The 20,432-nt window shown below is 34.8% G+C and overlaps 2 protein-coding genes and 1 pseudogene across 2 annotated transcripts; 2 read left to right on the top strand and 1 right to left on the bottom strand.

The window, feature by feature from the left end:
• Positions 1–3,451: 3,451 nt before the first annotated feature.
• Positions 3,452–6,816, bottom strand: LOC145600242 (wall-associated receptor kinase 5 pseudogene; annotated as a pseudogene).
• Positions 6,817–9,254: 2,438 nt separating this feature from the next.
• On the top strand, positions 9,255–11,452 carry LOC145600241 (uncharacterized). The gene is made up of 4 exons (XM_081656171.1): positions 9,255–9,780; positions 9,965–10,114; positions 10,289–10,725; positions 10,838–11,452. The coding sequence occupies exons 1-4, from the start codon at positions 9,255–9,257 to the stop codon at positions 11,450–11,452; spliced, it is 1,728 nt and encodes a 575-aa protein (XP_081512297.1).
• Positions 11,453–12,496: 1,044 nt separating this feature from the next.
• Positions 12,497–16,689, top strand: LOC145602779 (putative disease resistance protein At1g50180). The gene is made up of 3 exons (XM_081658934.1): positions 12,497–14,271; positions 15,058–15,090; positions 15,465–16,689. Exons 1-3 carry the CDS (start codon positions 12,497–12,499, stop codon positions 16,687–16,689), a joined length of 3,033 nt encoding a protein of 1,010 aa, XP_081515060.1.
• Positions 16,690–20,432: the final 3,743 nt, after the last annotated feature.

The following is a 20,432-nucleotide window of genomic DNA, read 5'->3' as shown; positions in this document are numbered from 1 at the left end:
CAACATGATATGTTACTCACCCGACTCGAAATTAACACGACTTGTTATTGACCCGACCTAAATTCAACCCAAATTGTTCCTGACTCGATTTCAAATCACCTTAAATGAAATTTAGACCACCTTATTATTATTGATCAAAGCATTTTATCTAGGGAGACCAAGTCGGTCCAGGTCAGCAAAGGAAAGGAGCATCATCCTCAAATTTAATAGTTAAATATAGAATATATTTGTTGTATGGTCAAAGAAGATAAATATCATCCTAAATTATAGACTATAGTTCTCTAGTATATTGTCATATATTTTATAGTCAAAGGAAATAATTAGCTTGATAAAAATGATAATTATCTATTTATAGTTAGTTAAACCCGAATATGACCTGATTTGGAAATTACCCGACCTGATTGTAACCTGCAAATTATTGTCTTGAACATAACCTAACTTGAATCCGAGAATGACCCGACTTGGAAATGACCCAAGCTTATTATAACCCGCAAATTATTGACTTGAACCGAACCCGACTTGAACCCGAGAATGACCCGACTTGAAAATGACCCGACCCGATTATAATCTACAAATTATTGACTAAAACCGAACCCGACTCAAACCCGAGAATGACCCGACCTGATTCTAACCGGCAAGTTATTGACTTGAACCGATCCCGACTCGACTCTGAGAATTACCCTAACCCGTTTTAACATGTGAAAACCCAAATTAAACCGACCTATTGTTCACTCAACCCGAATGTAACCCCACCTGTTATTAACCTGACCTAAACCCGACCCAAACCCGATAAGAAGTATGACCCAACGTGACCCGACTCAAGAATGACCCAACCCAAACCCGACCCACGTAGGTTATGGAATTAATTCGAATTGACCCGACCAAAACCCAACCCGTTTACCCAAATTGACAGCTCTAGGTGTGGCCAATCACATTTGAACGTGATAACAAAAAATTTAAAAATTCTTTTCAAATATTAATTATTTGAATTTTTAAAATAAAAATTTAACTTAATTTCCAAAAAAAACATATTTTAGTTAAATAAAATCATTTTTAATAAGTTAAACCGGCTAAATAATATATACATTAATAAAAAACTAAAAAAAATCAACCCCTTAAAAAAAATGAACCAATGAAAATTAAATATAGTGACTCATATATTTTAAGAATGAATACCATACAACATGTCAACATCCCAATTTGAAAGAATCTTCTCCGGTTCATTTTGTATTCAATTTGTTGATTTGTTTATGAGAAGCACAAATCAAAGGTTAGTTTTTAATTCTTATGAATATATTATAATACAGAGTACATGGATGTGAATTGACTACTTATTTGCACTAGTCATGGGTTTGATTCTAATCTCTTGCATATGCATTTATTTTACTTTTTCTTTCTTAGCTTGCATCACTTTTATTTTTTACTTTTCTTTTATTTAACTTATTACAGAATAGTATTTATTGTTGAAGTTTCTTTGAGATATTTTTTTTTAATTACTTTTCTTTTATTCAATTTCAATTTATTAGCTAGAATAGTATTTATTTTTGAAGTTTCTAAGAGATTTGTGACGTTAGCTTTACAAAAGTAAAATGGAATTAGTTTTTTCCCCAGAATATATTTATAAGTCAAGTCACGACCTACTCAGTTCATTCCCATATCCTGCCTTTGCCCCTATCTACCGTGTGGAAATTAAATACGAAGTATGTTATTACCTATTTCTTATTTTCTACCATGGATAGTGACTATTGACTAATGAGATATATTTAGGATTAATAATTATGGTAGTTGCCTATAAATTATGATTATTTATTTTTGGTAGTTGCCTAGCTGATGACCTATTGATCTTCCTAGGTCTTGTATTACAAATATTGAAATGCAAAACGATAGAGTATAAAACATATTCCTGGGCCTCAACCATCAGTTTAAGCTTTTGATTGAGTTAGTCCTCAAACACAAAATCAATGAAAGCTAAGCCGTTATTCATCTTCTTGACAGTGGGTAATGCACTTTTCATTTTGAAAATGAGTAGTAGAGAGAAACCTCAAATGAACAACACAATAAAAAAAAAATTAAAAAAAAAAAAACAAAAAAACAAAAGCTGATGAATGAAGTACATGATTGATTTTGTACACCAATTTGTGAGATAAATTTTCAAGTCTTTTTTAAATATAGAGCTTTTTTTTATTTTTTTTAAATATGTAGATTCTCTGTAAAAAAAAAAAAGTAAATATGGAGAAACCTCTAATAGTTACCATTTTGAAAATGAGTTGTCTTTTAATGTGTTCTCTAATGAATATTGTGTATTAAATGTTGTGTTATTTCTCAAATAGGATTATCTCCCAAATTTATATTTTATTTTATATTTTTTATATGTATATCTATCGAATTTTGTTTATATATAATAATAATAATAATAATAATAATAATAATAATAATAATAATAATAATAATAATAATAATAATAAGCTAGGTATTGTTTTTGGACTTATTACCGTGCATGGTATGGGTCTTAGGCCCTGTTCTCTTCACCTTAAAAAAAATAATATTAAGTAAAAATAATTTCATTTCAGTAAAAATAATTTCAGTTCAATAAAATTTAGTTTTCTTAAAGAATAATTATAATAGAAAATCAGTAAAAATAATTTCAGTTCAGTAAAAATAATTTAAGTTCAATAAAAATAATTTCAGTTCAGTAAAATTAAGTTCAGTTCAGTAAAAATAAGTTCGATCAGTTCAGTAAAAATAATTTCAGTCCAGCAAAATTAAGGTGAATCAAACAGGGCCTTAACCTAGTTTCTTAATTTTTAAAATGTATCTCAAAAATAAAAAATTATAGGGTAATCCTATAATTTACAAAGGGGTTAATTCAAAGAAAATAAGTAAAATGATTTTTTTTTTTTTTTTTTTTTTTTTTTTGACAAAATTTATAGTTTAACATGTATTGATGATATTTTCATAAATGTATATTTATGTGTGTTAGGGCCTGTTCACACTTACTTAATTTTAGTTCAGTTCAGTTCAGCTCCAATCATTTTAGTTCAGTTCAATTCAGCTCCAATCAGTTTAGTTCAGTTCAGCTCAGTTCTTAATTTTCCTCTCTTATAAAATATTTATTTAAGCTTAGTTCAATTCAGTTTAGCTCCAATCAGTTCAATTCAGCTCTAATCAGCACTTCAGTTCAGCTCATTTCAGTAAATGTAAACAGGCCCTTAGTGTTCAAGATAAGGGATTAGCAATCAAGTAAAGTTTGAGGACTTGTCTTTAAACACTTCATGAGGTCGTATAATGTATTTGGATCAATCAAATTTTTACTTAGCAGAAGGAACAAATCAAAAGATTAACAATTTAAAGGATCGGAAACAACATAAAGCAACCCAAAACATCTAACTATATATATCCGGATTATGATGGCTTTTCTTCGTATATTCCTTAATCATGCATGACTCAAGCCTTAGCGAGGGTGGTTCATTTCGTTAATCATATCGATTTGCATTGTGTACTGTCCAGTCATAAATTCTCCGGTGCTTGGATTACCATTATAATTAGCATTCGAGGGCATCGGATAAAGATCATTTTGGTTTGTTAAATTGCTTGTCTCGTCCTGACGGCTCTGATCGGCCCAAGGATGCCTATTTTGACTCCTTAATCCTTCGAGCTCAAGGGCCACTTCCTTCATAGTTGGCCTATCTTCACCCACGACGTAAAGACATTTCATAGCTAGATTCGCCATTGTAATTAGTTGCTCTTCGTTAGCTTCCCTAACCAACTGAGGATCAAGGATTTCCATCAATCGACCTTCTTTAACTGAGAGAATAAAATATATTGCCAAATTTCTCTCTTCCATTTTCCTTTCTATGGAAAGAGGCTTTTCTCTTGTTAGGAGTTCAGCAAGTAGAACTCCGAAACTATAAACATCACTTTTCTCAGTCAGTTGACTTGTTTGGAAGTACTCCGGATCCAAATATCCTAACGTCCCTTGAACTAATGTTGTCACCTGAGTTTGATCTATTGGAACCAACCTTGAAGCCCCAAAATCAGATATCTTAGCGGTGTAACTTTCGTCTAATAAGATATTGCTGGATTTAACATCTCGATGAATGATTGGTATTGAAGCCGCTGAATGAAGATATGAAAGTGCATCAGCAGCCTCCGCAGCAAGCTTGATGCAATTAGCCCAAGTTAGCCAAGACGTGACACCCTTATTTCTATGGATATGTTCAAAGAGAGTACCATTCGAGACATATTCATACACGAGCAAAGGAACCTCGGTTTCAAGACAACATCCTAAGAGTTTAACCACATTTCGATGGTTGATTTGAGTTAGAATAACAACTTCATTTATGAATTGCTCAACTTGTGTTCGATCAGTCACTCGAGATTTCTTAATTGCAACTTCACGACCGTCCTTAAGAATTCCCTTGTACACTGTACCATAACCACCTTTACCTAAAATACGATCTTCGTGATAATTATTTGTTGCTGCTTGTAGTTCTTCAATAGAAAATATTTTCGATGAGTCCATAGTTCCTCCATTTGGACGAAGTTGTTGGCTTAACAATACTCCTCCATTCTGCTCAAAGAATTTCTCCCTTTTCTTCATGAGTTTCCGTTTTTTGGAAATTAAGTTTATGAAACAAAACAATAAAACCAAAAAGGACCCGAATCCAACTCCTATTCCTGCGCAAACAGTTTTTGTAATAATCTTGTTAGCTATCATTGTAGAGAAAAATGTATATTGTTTCATCAATTATTAAGGAAACGATCTATACTCTATACTTTCATACTTTATCCAAACACAAGCTGAGTCTCGAGCATTTTTTGAAGTCAAATTATCAAATTTGAACTACGTTACCATAAAACTAATTTTATTTTAAAATTAAAACTTTTTCTATGTAATAACGAACTATTATTGATAGAGTATAAAACATATTCCGGGACCTCAACCATCCGCTTAACCTTTTAGTTGAGATGGTCCTATAACAGTTCTTAACATGTTTTACAATGCTAGCTTCTCACTAATGTAGTTTAATATTTTACTCTTAATTTATGTAAGCTAGATGTTATAACATGTAGAATAAAAAAGTAACAAAACTAATTAATTATGAGCCTATATATTCGTGTATTTCATGAGCTTCTCAAGCTGAGCTTTAATTTGTTGTGAATTGCTTCAAAGACTTAGAATAAAGAGCGAGTTTTTGTATTAAAGGAATTACCTAAACCGAGCTTCAATGGAATATTTGATTTAGTCTTAAAACAAGGGGTGCCACCATCCTTCCGCCCATTTCCATTATATCCTTTAGGACAAGAGCATGTGTAATTGCCAACGGTGTTCTCACAAAAATGAGTACAAGGGCTGCTTGGACCCTCACACTCATTAATATCTGCCAAAAGGAAATAAATGACTTTGAGAGATGATCTTCTCATATTAGTTACTGAGAATTTATAGAGTATTTTGTTAAACAAACTTATTATTATTATTATTATTTTATATATATATATATATATATATATATATATATATATATATATATATATATATAATTTCACAAGAAGAAAATCTGTTTTTTTTTCAACTTTATAATAAAAGAAAGACTCTAGTTTTGTAGGTGGGGCTGGGGAGGGGGGCACTTTAGTGGGTGGTTTGGGGTATTCAATAACTCAATACCACGTAAAGGTATGATTTACAAAAAAAAAAAAAATTGATTAAGGTATCACTTTGCAAACAAAAAAATATAAGGAGGTTTTTTTTTAATAAAAAAAAATTGCATTTTTAATGAGTTTTTTTCGACAAAATTTCCAAAAAAAAAATACTTGTATGTGGGAAGACTGACCTATTGTGCACCCAGGACTGAGATAGGGGTTACCCTCATAACCAGGCTTACAGCTGCAACGGTATCCGGATTCAGCGCCACCACCAACATCAGTGCACTGGGTATTCTCCTTGCACGCATAGCCGGACGTATTCTTCTGAGCTTGTTGGCACGTCTCATTAACACCAACATACCAATCCAGCACCACCGGAACATTGTCAGTTGTTCTTTTAATGAACTCTGCGTTATTACCAAAAAGGTCAGCCACATTGAAGGTGAATTTGTTTACTTCAGCTATGAAAGCAGCGCTACAATAGGACATATTATTATTGACTTCGTATTCAGTGATATTAGGTGCCACCATCATCCCCATGTATTTCAATCCTTTGTTTGTTGGGATCGCAATTTGGCAGCAACCTATCCCCAAACACGACGTATCATTCTGCTTAAGCATATTAGCTTCCGTGGTTGTACACGTAGCTATGCAGGCACTAACGGCCGGGTCAAGTTGTGTACTAGCTGACATCATAATCGCCATATCATCATTACAACCAATTCCGATAAACTTGTTTGCAGTATCCGACAACACAAGTGGTAAAGTGCTGAGAACTATTCCTGCCGGTTCTAGTTCCGGCATTGTGGAATCTACCGGCTGTCCTTGTTGGTAACATCTCGTGGTCAACATATTCCTAATTCGCATCTGGCCCGAAAGGGATATGTCTATGATCTCAATGTAATTCGGACTACTATCATTGCTAAACAAGAATGGTTTTGGGGGGTCAGAGGAAGTGTTGCAAATGACGTTGTAGGGCGTACTAAGGGAACATCCATTCTCTAGGCCGATGCCAAATGGGTACGGAATTGTTACCTTTCCGCACCTTGTTGGGCACCCGGGTTTGGCTATGGGAACGGTGGTTGCGAAACTAGTAACAACAAGGATAGCAAAAAATGTATACCATAGCCTTAAGAAGGGAGAGAAGGGAGATAGAGGTCGGACAACATCCATCATATTTAGCTTTAGATGTCTAAGACTTATGGCGAAATTCAACCAATAGTTATGGACCATATAAGTAGTTTTTAATAATCAGTAAACGATTTTTCAACTGAAGCAAGTTGGGATAATTGAGATTATTATTGAATCATTTAGTTGATGAAGTATATAAGTAGCTTAATTAAGCTTGACATTAAGGCCGGACTTGGTTGCACAATAGTCCAACATTCGTTTTGTCCACTCATTATCAAGCAAGTTGCTGTTTTTTCTGTATTTGACGTGATCATCAGCTCGTTTCCCCATTAAATTAGTACCTATTGAGGAAATAAGTAGTGATGTTTGCGCGTGTTCTGAGGGGAATTGGGGGACGACGTTTTCCACTTTTGTTTTGGGAATAGAATGTGATGTCCCTGCAACTGTTGACCTTGTTGGCTCATTCTAACTTCCAACAAAACAAACATTGACCTTCCTTTTTTGTTTTGCAATTACTACCTTTTCCTGGTTTTTGGAGTTTGGATGTATATCTTTTATTTTGTTCAGAAGAAAACAAATACTCCATTACTGTACTTCATGAGATGGAGGTAGTATTCAATAACTATATGCTTCATGCAAATTAAATGTACTCTATCTGTTCCTATTTTTTTGCCCTATTTAATTTTTCACGAGAGTTTTCTTTTTCTCTATCTTTGTCATTTTCAAAAATTGTCTAAAAGTGTTTATTTTTGCAAATGATGCAACTAAAGTAAACGGAGGGATTAGTTGACTAGTTCTATTGAAAAATTAAAAAAATAAAAAAATAAAAAAAAAGTCTTTCCTAAACGCAATACTTAGGTTTTGTCAAACACCTGGGCCTGGGTTCATTCAAATCATGGGCTGAACATAAGAAGAATTCATCTGGCCATAGCCCATTGGGCTGGCCACCTTGGCAATGATAGACTATAGATTCATTGACTTTCAATTTTGAATTAGATAAGGTCATCAAATTTAATGATTCCTATATTATTAAAAAAAAATAAAAAATAAATAAAAATAAAAATAAAAAAAAAAACAGTTTAATAATGCAATTACAAATTTTTATTTTATTATTAATTAATCTAGTTTTATTTCCACCCAGTAACAAGTTTTATTTTCTCATTAATTAATCTAGTTTAATAATGCAATTACAAATTTTAAAGACATTGTCATTAGCCATGAACTATTTTAAATTCATGCCACAATTATAAAGAGGAGTCAACGACAGCGACAGCAATTGCACTAGCTGTTTCAGTTTGGCTCGAGAAACAGCTCAAAATAGTGAAGTACTCTCCCACTAGCTACTCATCAGATAGAGATATCAACATACAGGCCGGATTCATGGGAGTTTGGTCATCAAAACCTCCGGCCGAAGGCGACGTACGTAGCCAAGAGAGTGACAATGGTAGCGCTAGATTCTGTAAGTTTGTTCTTTTCTGCATGCAGATTTCTTATCCTATAATTAGTGTGAATGCAATCAGAATTAGTTTTATTTGATGTGGAATTAGACTTTCAACATGTATGGTGTTGCTTGCGCTCCACTGGTCTCAACCATCGATTTTTTCTTAATTTTGTACTCCAAATTAAACGAACTAGTTCTAGTTTATACAGTTATTATACACAGCATGTATCAAATTCAAAAACCATTGTTAGGAAGAAGAATTGATATTCATTTATATCAACAAGATCTATTTCACCTAAGCTAAACAAACACTTAAGAAACCTTTGTTAGATGAGTTTGCTTCAGTTTAAGTTCCTCATCATCAAAACCTTTATACATCAACATAGAGGATCTGGAGGGTATCACAAATCAATTAATTTCACGTTTCATCAATAATGCACGTAATATTTGATATTTTTATGCATCGTTATTGACTTGATTAACCAGGGGAGTGAATTATGATTGCTGAAAGCTGTAAATGAAATTTCTTCAAGTTCTAAAAAAAATGTAAATTAGGCCGGAAAATACAAAATTTAAAATATGTATTGAAGATAAGAATAAGAAATAATGATGTGAATTGAAGATACGTAGTCTCCCCACTCCGTTCAATCGTTGTAACATAACTTTAAAAAATAAATGCTAAAGGTTCTAAATTTACCAAGAAATGATTAAATAATGTAATAGTTAGTGTATGTTACTTATACGTAAAAATCTATTTAAATTAAATGGCTGTTAAAAGTTGATTGAATGCTGATGAGTGATGACTAGATTAAAGTAGCTAGATAAGTGTTTACTGTTTAGTGAAACTAACTATTGACTAAATACACAAACAATGCAAAAATTACATATAATTCTAATGTATGAACTACTCCGTAATATGATCGACTAGACTATAATTATAGATACCTTAGCTTTATGTAGTACTACTAAGTTCTAATGTACAAAGCTATAATTCATTTTAACTAAGCTTGTCAAATAATGTATGCAATGCCTTGACCAAATGACAATTCCAGATCGACGCCCAAGAGGGCGGGTGGAGAACAAGTTGAAGGATCTAGGAGGTTACTTGCCATTATACAAAGCCGTGGTTAAAGGTGAGTGGAATGAAGCCAGGAAATTTTTGGACGACGATCCTGAGGCGTTGACAGCTAAGATCACCATAGCCTCAGAAACAGTACTCCACATCGCGGTTGGCACAGGGAAAGATCTTGAATTTGTGGATAAACTGATAAAGAGGATGTCCCCTGAAGATTTGGCACTGACTGATCAAAATGGGGAGACTGCCCTTTCAGTAGCTGCAGTGGTTGGCAACATTCGAGCAGCTAAATTACTGGTGAGCAAAAATCCTGATTTGCCTAATATTTCAGGCAAATCAGGCTTGCCTATTCATAGGGCAGCGCAGTATGGCCAAGAAACAATGATCCGGTATTTGTTGGATGTTACTAGAGATGACATTGAGTCGAGTCCTTTTGCAGGCGAATCTGGTGGTAAACTCCTTATTGACATTATTACTGCCGAATTTTTTGGTGAGTTTATCAGATAATATTGTTGGATTATTTTAGCTAATTAACACATTTCTGTGATTATATACTCTCAGTTCACATATACAAGCTAGTACCAAAGGTTTTTATTTTGGATTTTGGTAATATGCTTTATTATGAGATGTTGACTGTATTTTGTTGATTATTTGATCTCTATGAGTTTAATCAGGCATTGCTCTCTATTTGGTTGGGCGGTACCCGGAGATGGCCACAGCTGAGGTACATGGTGTAGGTTCACCCTTGTCTGTGCTAGCCAGAAAGTCTAATGCTTTCCCCAGTGGTGCTGTTTCGCGTTGGCATTTACTATTCAATTATCATGGTATGCTATTCTATTCAAATTTTAGCCTTACTGTTAAGATCACATTTTAGACTGATTTTCTAACTATTAGAATATTTCAGAAATAATTAGCTACAGAGTATTCTTAATAAATAGCTATTTACATAATTCTATGTACTAATATTAAGCACTGCAATTCTGTTGTTATTGCTGCAGTTAAATTTCTTCAAGCAGTCCAACAGAGAGCACAAATGCAACATAACGCACTTGAGCTTGTAAAAAGCTTGTGCACGGAGATACTAGAGTTAGATGATGCAAAAGCCTTCTCTTTACTTCAACAACCACTTCTAATCGCCGCAAGGTTAGGCACTCATGAAATCATAGAAGAGATTGTAGAGGCATTTCCCCCAGCAATTTGGGCTTCAGATGAGGAAAATCACAACGTGTTTCAGTTAGCTGTCTTACATCGTCGAGAAAATGTTTTTAATCTTATATATCAAATGAGTGATTACAAGCATCTAATTACAAGATATATAGATCACCCACATGATAATAACATATTACATTTGGCCGGTCAGTTACCATCTTCAGACCGGCTTAACCTTGTCTCAGGCCCAGCTTTACAAGTTCAACGAGAGTTGCAATGGTTTAAGGTTTGCTTGCTGATTCTTCTCCAACTATAGTTCCGATATTTTACAAAATTGGTACAACAAAAGGCCCAAAAGCTAATCATAATTATAATGCATAGTTTGTATATGTTTTCAGGAAGTGAAGAAGTTTGTGCAACCGGGTCAAAAAGAGGCGATAAATAAAGATGGAAAAACCCCATGGATGGTCTTCAGGGAGGCACATCAACAATTGATGAAAGACGGGGAAGCATGGATGAAGACTACAGCACAATCATGTACAGTTGCCGCGACACTGATTGCAACAGTAGCGTTCAATGCAGGACTACATATTCCAGGAGGTAATAACAACCAAGACGGCCAACCCCTATATTCATACCAACCTGCCTTTGGTGCATTTGCTGTGGCAGACGCGATTTCCCTTTTCTCTTCAGTCACTTCCATCCTTATGTTTCTGTCAATCCTAACATCACGGTACTCAGAAGATGACTTCAGAATTGCACTGCCAAGGGGGTTGGTTGTTGGACTGAGCATGCTTTTTATTTCCATATTAAGCATGATGATAGCCTTCAGCTCGGCAATCTACCTTGTGTTCGGTCTTGAGAGGGCTAGGACCGTGATTCCTGTGGGTTCGGTTCTTGTGCTGCCAGTCACCTTGTATGTGCTATTGCCCCCTCTGTATCAAATAATTTTCAAGTCCAAAATTATTGGTCCTGGCATTTTTGGCAAGCAAAGCGCCCGCATACTTCACTAAGTAATTCCATACCAATATACCATTTAGTTAAATGTTGCATCAGCCATCACCAAGCTATGAAGCTAAGTATGGAAAGTGCCAAACTTATATTATGAAATAATCTTGTAATTTTACCTTTCATATTTGTAATGCCGTATTTGTAAATTCATTTGAAAATTTTGATGTTATGAAATAATCTTAAATGATTCTAACATATTACATATGACAATTTTCATCTTGAGGTTTTTACGCTTGTCAATACACATTTTATATCATTAACATCTTGAATTACACATTGGTAATTATTATATAAAAAAAATAATTCTTTAAATATATATATCAAGATAAATCTAACAAGACCCTACATGACTACGATTTTCATAGCATATAGATCGCAAAATACAATCAAAGAAGTGTGTATGAATAGCGCAAAATCTCAAAAATTGCGATTATTAAAATAAAAGAGGAAATGTAAATTACAAAATGCAGTCAAAGTTTTTAAAGTTTAGCCAAATAAAAAGTGGATGGGAAGACCAAAGAAAAACGTATTATACGTAATACAATTTTCTTTACTAACATAGCACTACTCAAATACTCTTCCTACGTCTTTGGTTTTATCTACCCGTTATGTAGTTATATACTCACACTTACTATGATTCTTATTGGAGAACATCTTGTGGAAGTCTTCTTATTAGTCTTGACTTTCACTGAGATATAAAAAAGTCAACTCTTCCTTGCTTAATCAATAATAAAGATTCTCAATCACATAGTAGTATTCACGCAGCTATCTCCATGTTTTTCTCACAATAATTCCAACTATGAAGATCATGCTTATTGAATACAGCTAGCTGGCCGCTTATTTGGTGTTCTTCTGGACAAAGTAAACATCCAGCTAGTAAGAGAGAATTTCAACTTGGAATTCGTCTTAGATTTTTGCTGTTGATTTGATCTTAAATGTAGTGTGATAATGTCCTAAAGTAAAATTTGGAGAGCCTTAATTATATTGGCACGACCCAAAGAGTTAGTTGAACGGGAGTTGTGAATCGTGAGGGTGGGCTGGTGGAGATGGCTGAATCCGCAGTGTCCTTTGCTGCAGAACACATCGATACTCTGATTCTTGAAGATTCCAAGGCTTTATATGACGTGGAATCTGAAGCAAAAAACCTGCACAAAGAGCTGAGGAAATTGGAGGTGTTCCTTGATTCAGTAAGAAACAAGGAACCAAGAAACATGGAGCAGGTTCGGTCCTCACTGGCTGATCTTGGAAGGATTGCTTATAATGCTGAGGATGTTGTGGATACGTTTGTATCCGAAACTGAAGGCAAGGTATTTAGAAGCCTGATGCCACGCGGCCTCTTCAAGTCCTCTCGGGTTCAACAGGCCTCCAACAAGATCCAGATGCTCCTAGAGGAGATGAAAGAGGTAAAGACCAAGTTGAAAGATCAGTATGATCACGAGCGAGGTGAAGGATCGTCGAATACCCCAAAGAAGAAGTTGAGGGAGGCACAAGTCCATGGTGCTCTGGCATTCCAGCAGGCTCATCTCCAAGCTGATGATGAATTTGTCATTGGCATTGATAAAGATGTGGATAGGCTGATTCAATTGTTAGTCGGGAAATTGGATGAGCATGACCAAAATCGCAGTCAGGCTAGCTCACAGCCGGTTGATGTGCTTGCCATTGTAGGAATGGGTGGTTCTGGCAAAACTACCATTGCTAGGAACATCTACAAACATCAGAACATCAGTAAGCACTTCAAGAAACAGGCATGGGTACCGCTCTCTAAAGAGTGGGAGTGGAACCCATATCATGAGAAAGTGCTAATGTCCGAACTTCTAAGACAGTTGGGAGGCAGTGGAACTGGAAATAAACTCCTCGGAGGCGTTGCTTCCACAATAATTTATGATCACGAGCAAGCAAACGATGAGTCTAATGAAGTCTTTATGTTGACCAAGTCACGGCTCCAATATCTACTGAGCAACGAAACATGCCTAGTTGTGTTGGACGATGTGTGGCATTGGGAATATTTCCAGAAAATCCTCCACAACTTATTAATCAGTGAGGATGAATCTTCTAGTGTCTTTACTACTGCTGGCACTAAGATAGTAATCACTACTCGACAGCATCTGCAGCTCTCTGCAGACACCAACTTGAAATGGCAATGCCATTACACACGATTCCTCAGCGATGAGGACAGCTGGAAGCTGTTTAACGAAATGACTAAAAGCAACGAAAGAGAGCTAGCTAAGGAGCACCGGGGATTGGCTATGGAGATGATAAGGACATGCAAAGGTCTGCCATTAGCCATAGTGGCATTAGGCAGACTCCTTAAGATAAAGGACACTATCCAGGAATGGGAAAGGGTGTTTTCTCGTTTAGACGGCGAAGAGGGCGTGCATCTATACAGGCCAGTAAATGATATCTTGGCCTTGAGCTATGATGAGCTGCCGTATTACTTAAAGCCTTGCTTTCTATACTTGGGACTCTTAGCAGAAGATTCCACCATCTCTGCAGGGTCACTGAAGAGAATGTGGATTGCTGAAGGATTTGTTAAACAGCAAACAAAAATCAACGAAACACCTGAAGATGCAGCAAATCGACTCTTGCAGGAACTAGTAGAGCACACAATGGTTCAAGTTGTGACCAAAACTTATGCCGGAAAAGTCAGGACTCTCCGCGTTCATGATATAATGAGGGACCTTTGTATTCTGAAAGCCCAAGAGCTAGACTTCCTCACCATTTTTGCTTCAGATGCTGATCAAGGCACCGGAACTCATTCATCACGCCGAGCTGCAATCGACTTTAGGTATGTGTACACTTTTCTGCCTTTCTTTTACACCTAGTGTCATATATAGTAATTAAACCATAACTAAAGGGAACAAAGTAGTGGTGACTGGTGAAACCCCAAAAAGGAGTAAGGAAGGATCCTGATCGAATTTCTCAAGCAAGCTAAAAGGTATTCTTACATTAAGAATTGTAACAAAATATGCATTGTCAACTTCAAAATAATCAATTAATTACTGCATCATTTCTACTTCTTTACAAGCTTCATGACCAATTTATGGCAACGCGTATAGTTTCATGATCAAATAAATTAGATATGGTATGAGCATCGAAGTTCATACAATGCAAGCTATTAGATATGTATGTAGCTGTAACCATTTCACACTAGTTTACTGTGGTTCGCTTAAAAAAAATCACCTCCTAAGATTATTACCATCAACAACAAAAGTCACTCAATCTCACAATAAGTTATTGTGAGACTTCTTAAAAAAAATCTTGCGTTGAAGTTGTTGCAGTCATTTGCAATATTTTATATAAGTATTCAAAGTCTTTGTACTAGTCAATTCTCAGAAGCGTCTGATTACGAACTAGGAAATTTCGAGGAAATAGCACATTATAAGAAATGACCTTAGATACCTGCATAATTTTATTATAACTTGCAGTCCATTGCGAATATCAGCCTGTTAAGTAGTCTGTATAAACAACTATGGAACATGTAAGCTTTGACTTATTAGATTCTCGCCCCTCAAAATTCTAAAGAAGTACAAGTGGCTATAGAAGATTAATTAGTACCTGATTTTAATACTTATACAAAGTACTTATTTATTTCTACTTACAAAATTAGTCTACATCTTAAGATATATGCTGATGATGACAGGTTTGTATTAAAACAAAAATTATGGTAGTCGTAGACTTGTAGTTAATGAGGCTTGTATGAGTTGTCTGAGTTTTTCAATTCTTATCTTCGTGATTTCTAATACCACTTGAAATGTGACCATAAATTATAAACTTCAATACATCATTTATAAAGTTACCTTAATCAAACTTACAGGAGGCTGATACACTTCTGATTTAACACTGTAATAAGTGCAGTGGACACGTTGCGATGTTCTTACATTGCTTCCCTTCTTCATGCACCTGCACACATATATTCAAGAATTTGTTATTGTTAATGATTCCTTCATATATTATAAGTTATAATATAGAGGATATTCCATGACTGAAACTAATTTATTTTATGTAAATATGTCCATGCAGCAAATGTTCGAAACCCCTTTCAGCTGATAACTCTCATCTTAGATCATTGCTGCTTTTTACGCAATCCAGTGCTGGTGTTGGAGTTGGCAAACATGTTAGTAGAGTGAGCCGGCAAGGTAAACTGGACCTTGCCTTAGTATGTGAAAAGTTCAAATTGCTAAGGGTCTTGGATATCATTGGAGTTAAAACCCTGGATAGTGCCATGCCAAAAGAAATAGGCAACTTAATTCACTTGAGGTATCTAAGGGTAAGATCAACAAACATACGAGAACTCCCCAAGTCTATTGGGAAATTGCGCAAGTTATTGACCTTAGATTATTGGGATATATCAGCTCATAGTAATGAAGTAATAATACCTAATGTCTTGTCAAAGTTGGAGCGTCTTCGACATCTTTTCCTTCCAGGTGATTCAACAAGTAACACATTGGAGGAATTGAAGTTGGATACTCTCAAGGAACTACAAACATTATGGGGTGTAAAAGGGGGAAATTGGATACTAAAAGAAATTAATAACTTGAGCTCCAATCTTAAAAAGCTATGCATACAAGGGATATCAAGTCTTGAACAATTAGAGGCAGTGTTCGACTGCCCTGTGATCAAGACATATGATCATCTCTATGCCTTGGCTTTGGATTGGTATGGGCAGTATAGCTTCTCATTGGAGTTGCCTCTAAAAGCGTTGTCTTCAAAGGAGAACCTGAAAAAACTCAAGTTAATGGGAAGAGCACCAGATAAGTCGAACCCAATTAAGTTCCCTTCTAGCCTTGGGAAAATAGAGCTGCACTTTACTCAGCTTGAGGAGGAGGAAACTATGGATGCTCTAGGAAAGCTGCCTAACTTGAAGTTCCTACGTTTAGCCAAGGACTCATACATAGGAAGTGAATGGATTTGTAAGGAAGACTCGTTTCCAAAGCTTGAGGAATTGAAATTATCTAACTTGCCGAAGTTAAAAATATGGGATATGAAAAGGAAGACAATGCAATGTCTCAAACAGATGTTGATATCCTCCTGTGTTAGTCTAGAAAGAATGCCAAAAGAAGTGAAGTTCATAAGTACTATTGAAACATTGGAGATAGCACGCATGCCAACTGAATTCAACAGTAGATTCAGAAAGGCTAAATCATGGGATTCAACTAGTATTGGAGGCGAAGATTACCACATAGTTCAGCACATCCCTAACATTAGAATTCGAGATTCATGTGCTCCATTGTTGTTCTAGCCCATACCGTACCCCAACAAGTAAGTTTCATCCAATAAATTTAGTTTCTCTTTGTATATAAAAAATAAAAAAAATAAATATTCAGATTTCTGGTATAATCAATCATATTGTTAATATTCAGTTCAAATGTATTAAGTTGAAACAAAATGAAACCACAAAAAGGAAACAACATTCACAAGGGGTGGCCAAAGCCTATGCCGGCCATCCCCTGGCCCCTGGTGTTGTCCCTGCAGCTAGTAATAATTGCAACCTAGAATATCTGTTCTTTGTCACTTCCTCTCTCTCAAAAAAAAATTGCAATACTTAGACCAAAAAGCTCTCACATTTTTAGTCAAAGCGTTGCAATTTTTTTGAAATGGAGGAAGTTGCAAGGAATTAGTATTTGAGGGAGGGGCACATTAGTCATAGCCTATTAGTAGTGTCTTGAGGAATAAGTTAGAGTTAGTTATGAGACTTTTTCTATAAATAGACCTCATTAGGAGGAGTAATGATCATATTGAATATTGTGAGGATTCTTATTGGGAGAGATTGAGCCCCTCGAAAGCTCATGTTAGGAGAGCATCCACCTCTCGAAAGTGGAATTATCGTTTGATTAGTGTAATTCACATATTATCAATATAATCAGCCTTATTCTTCCCTAATTTCTGCCATTGTTAAGCTGTAATCATGCCAGAAACCATGCTAATTCCTAGCAGAAGTATATTACAATCTTTATTGATTCAGAATTTTAAAACATAACAATCATTGGAGAAACAAAAGTTTAGTTATTTTGAAATGTTTTACTCAATTTCACATAAAATCACAATGAATAATATATTGCTTATCACTGACTGCCAATGTTCTGTTTCAGAAAGTAAAGAACTAGAGATTCTGGAGCATTAAGAATTTATGAGACAGCACCGTGTCATGCAGAATGTTAGACAATTGGACTTCAACTCTCATTTGATAAGTGGTAAAATTGTGGTAACTAATGGTAATGAATTGATACATAATTTGGCAAGGAAAGTCTCTGACAATGCTCATGGTAATTCAACTCCGCCTATAGCTGTGAACTCATCTTCATAACTTATTAACTTCTCATTACCCCCCTAAAAGTTGCATTACCATGGACATTTACATTGAATTTTCCTCACCAAATTACATACAATTTCATTAACATTTCCTGCCGCCTACAAAAAGAACCACAAGCTACAAATGGAGTTAACTAATGTCCCTCCTGAGTCCTGACTGAAGAAACTAGATCAGAAGGACTTCATGAGTTCTTGGCATGGGTACTACTCATGCAGATCGAATGGGATGATTGGTTACCACTCAACCATTGAGGATTTGAGAAATGTTCATGGCTACCACTCAACCGGTGAATTGAAGAAAATTGACTGGGATATTTGGCTACCACTCAACCGTATAAGCATTTGAGAAATGTTCATGGCTACCACTCAACCGTATGAGCATTTGAGAAATGTTCATGGCTACCACTCAACCGTTGAATTGAAGAAAGTTGACTATAGTATCAGCATGATTGGCTAGTTCACCTTATCGATCAAATTTTGAATTGGAAGTATTCAATCTTGTACATATATCCTCTTAGTTTGAATTTTATTTTTGGAGTATTTACCTATTTACTGTAAGGAAGACAAGTCTTCAGCAATATTAGTTGTTTATTTTTTAATTTCAAAACTCTTGTGTAACTTGGGTTGTAAAAAGTTTGTAACTTTGTAAGACTATGTCAAGTTTGTCCAGTTTGATTAACAAAGATGAAAGTTTTGAATGTACCATCTTGTAAAGACCCCTTTTTGAGGTGCTTAACTATATCCTCATTCAAGTGCTCATACTGCATGCTCACTGCATAAACCTCCTCATATGCTATTAGGCCACTTTTTTTGGTGCTACAAGTTCGTCAAATTTCACCCTACCCTAGAATTGAGGGAGTAAGTCTGTAAACTTATATGTTAGTCATTTTCACTCTTTTTATCAACGTGTGACAAACTGACAATTTACATATGAATTCCTTCTCAGTAACATAATTAATGATCCAAGTTCATAATCAGAATTTGTGGAACATTATATTATGAAAGGGATAAAGTATTACTTCCTTCGTTTACAAAAAGTTGCAATACTTGACTTTAATGTTTATTAATACACAACTTTACAATAAACATCTTTATTAATCTAATTCTATAGTAAAAATTTAAAAGGAGATGAGTCAGTAGACTTTTCCTCCATATGTGATTTTGTACATGTGATTACACTCTGTATATATTAATTAATTATGGGTAATGTTATATGTAGCACTTAGGGCTATATATAAGCATTAAATATACTTCCTAAAATGAAATTATGCTGGAAATTCATGACAAAATTACGCGTAGATCATATCAGTGTAATTAATGGTAATTTTTTTCTCAAAATTTCCCTTTTATGTTAATCATTTTCCATTAATTATTTGGGTAATATGGTGTAGTACATATTCTAAAATCGTATAAGTTTAGGAATGTATAACAAAAATACTTGTTATTTTAATTTAACTTTTTACTTACAAAATCACTAGTTGATTTGTTGTATTTACCATTTTGCTAATTATTATATGCTACACTAATTATCCACTTATATAAGTCATGGTTTCAGCTCTCTGGGATATCTGACATACAGATATAAAGATTGAAGAACTCTCTAAAAGACAGCACATTGAAGACAGTTACAATGTACACCTAGGCCATGTGAAGTTCAAGTTCCTGTTAATGGCAATGATCAATCATGATTCATAAAGCTTTTTTATTTCTTAAATGGAATATAATAATATAATTTGTTAATCAGATGGATTAAGACTTGGTAAACTACTATTCTGAAATTTAAAAATTCTTTTTAATTGAGGGTACCAAGTTTCTTTATTACAATTTGTAGTGCGCTTTGGCCAATCATCTTGAAGCTTTAAAGTATGTGTATATTAACTTATGTTACTAGTCAGGTCAACTAGTAACACGAATATGAACACTTTGACTCTTCATTTTGGCCAATCATTGATAGAAGTGGTCAGAATCTAAATCGGGTTTTATGAACTAGTCAGGTATTCAAGTCAATTCTCGACCCTCTAACACGAATATGAACACTTTGACTCTTCATTTTGGCCAATCATTGATAGAAGTGGTCAGAATCTAAATCGGGTTTATTTTATATCAAATTAGGTCGGATCAGTTTTTGACACTTTTAATGCGGTAAACTACTTTCATAAACTAGTTCAGTTGACCACTCAAACAAATATTCGTGTCTAACATGAGTATCCAAGTCCGAAAATTACAAATGGGTATCAAGTTCTGTTATTGTAGTTATGAATCTTATGATGGTATAAAAATAATTAAACATGCATCTTAACATCATAATAGAAAGTTGAGAATCCTCACCAGTTGCCATAAACTAACCAACAAGCGGACACCTAACCTTGCAAGCGTTGCAGCCACTAGATTTTGCCAGCCATATTACCCCTGAAATAGCAATTGAAAAGAAAGTCAATACGTCTTTCGAATCATATATGCGAGTATAGAACTATATTAAGCACTTATAAAATAATTTATACTGACATACAAATTGTAAATGGAATCAAAACCATTTGATCCATTAATTGGATTTGATATACTTTTTTTGTAAATTTGCTACCTGTCTACCTCCGTCTTTTCAAAGTTTTTAATGTGTGTTTTTTTTTTTTCACAATAGAAGATTTTAGCCCCTACAAAGAATGGTGTAACAAT

The sequence above is a fragment of the Chenopodium album genome, chromosome 21 (assembly GCF_948465745.1).
Source record: "Chenopodium album chromosome 21, dcCheAlbu1.1, whole genome shotgun sequence".
NCBI classification, from domain to species: domain Eukaryota; kingdom Viridiplantae; phylum Streptophyta; class Magnoliopsida; order Caryophyllales; family Amaranthaceae; genus Chenopodium; species Chenopodium album.
Note: the sequence above shows the minus strand (reverse complement) of the source record. Positions and strands in the feature narration are given on the sequence as shown.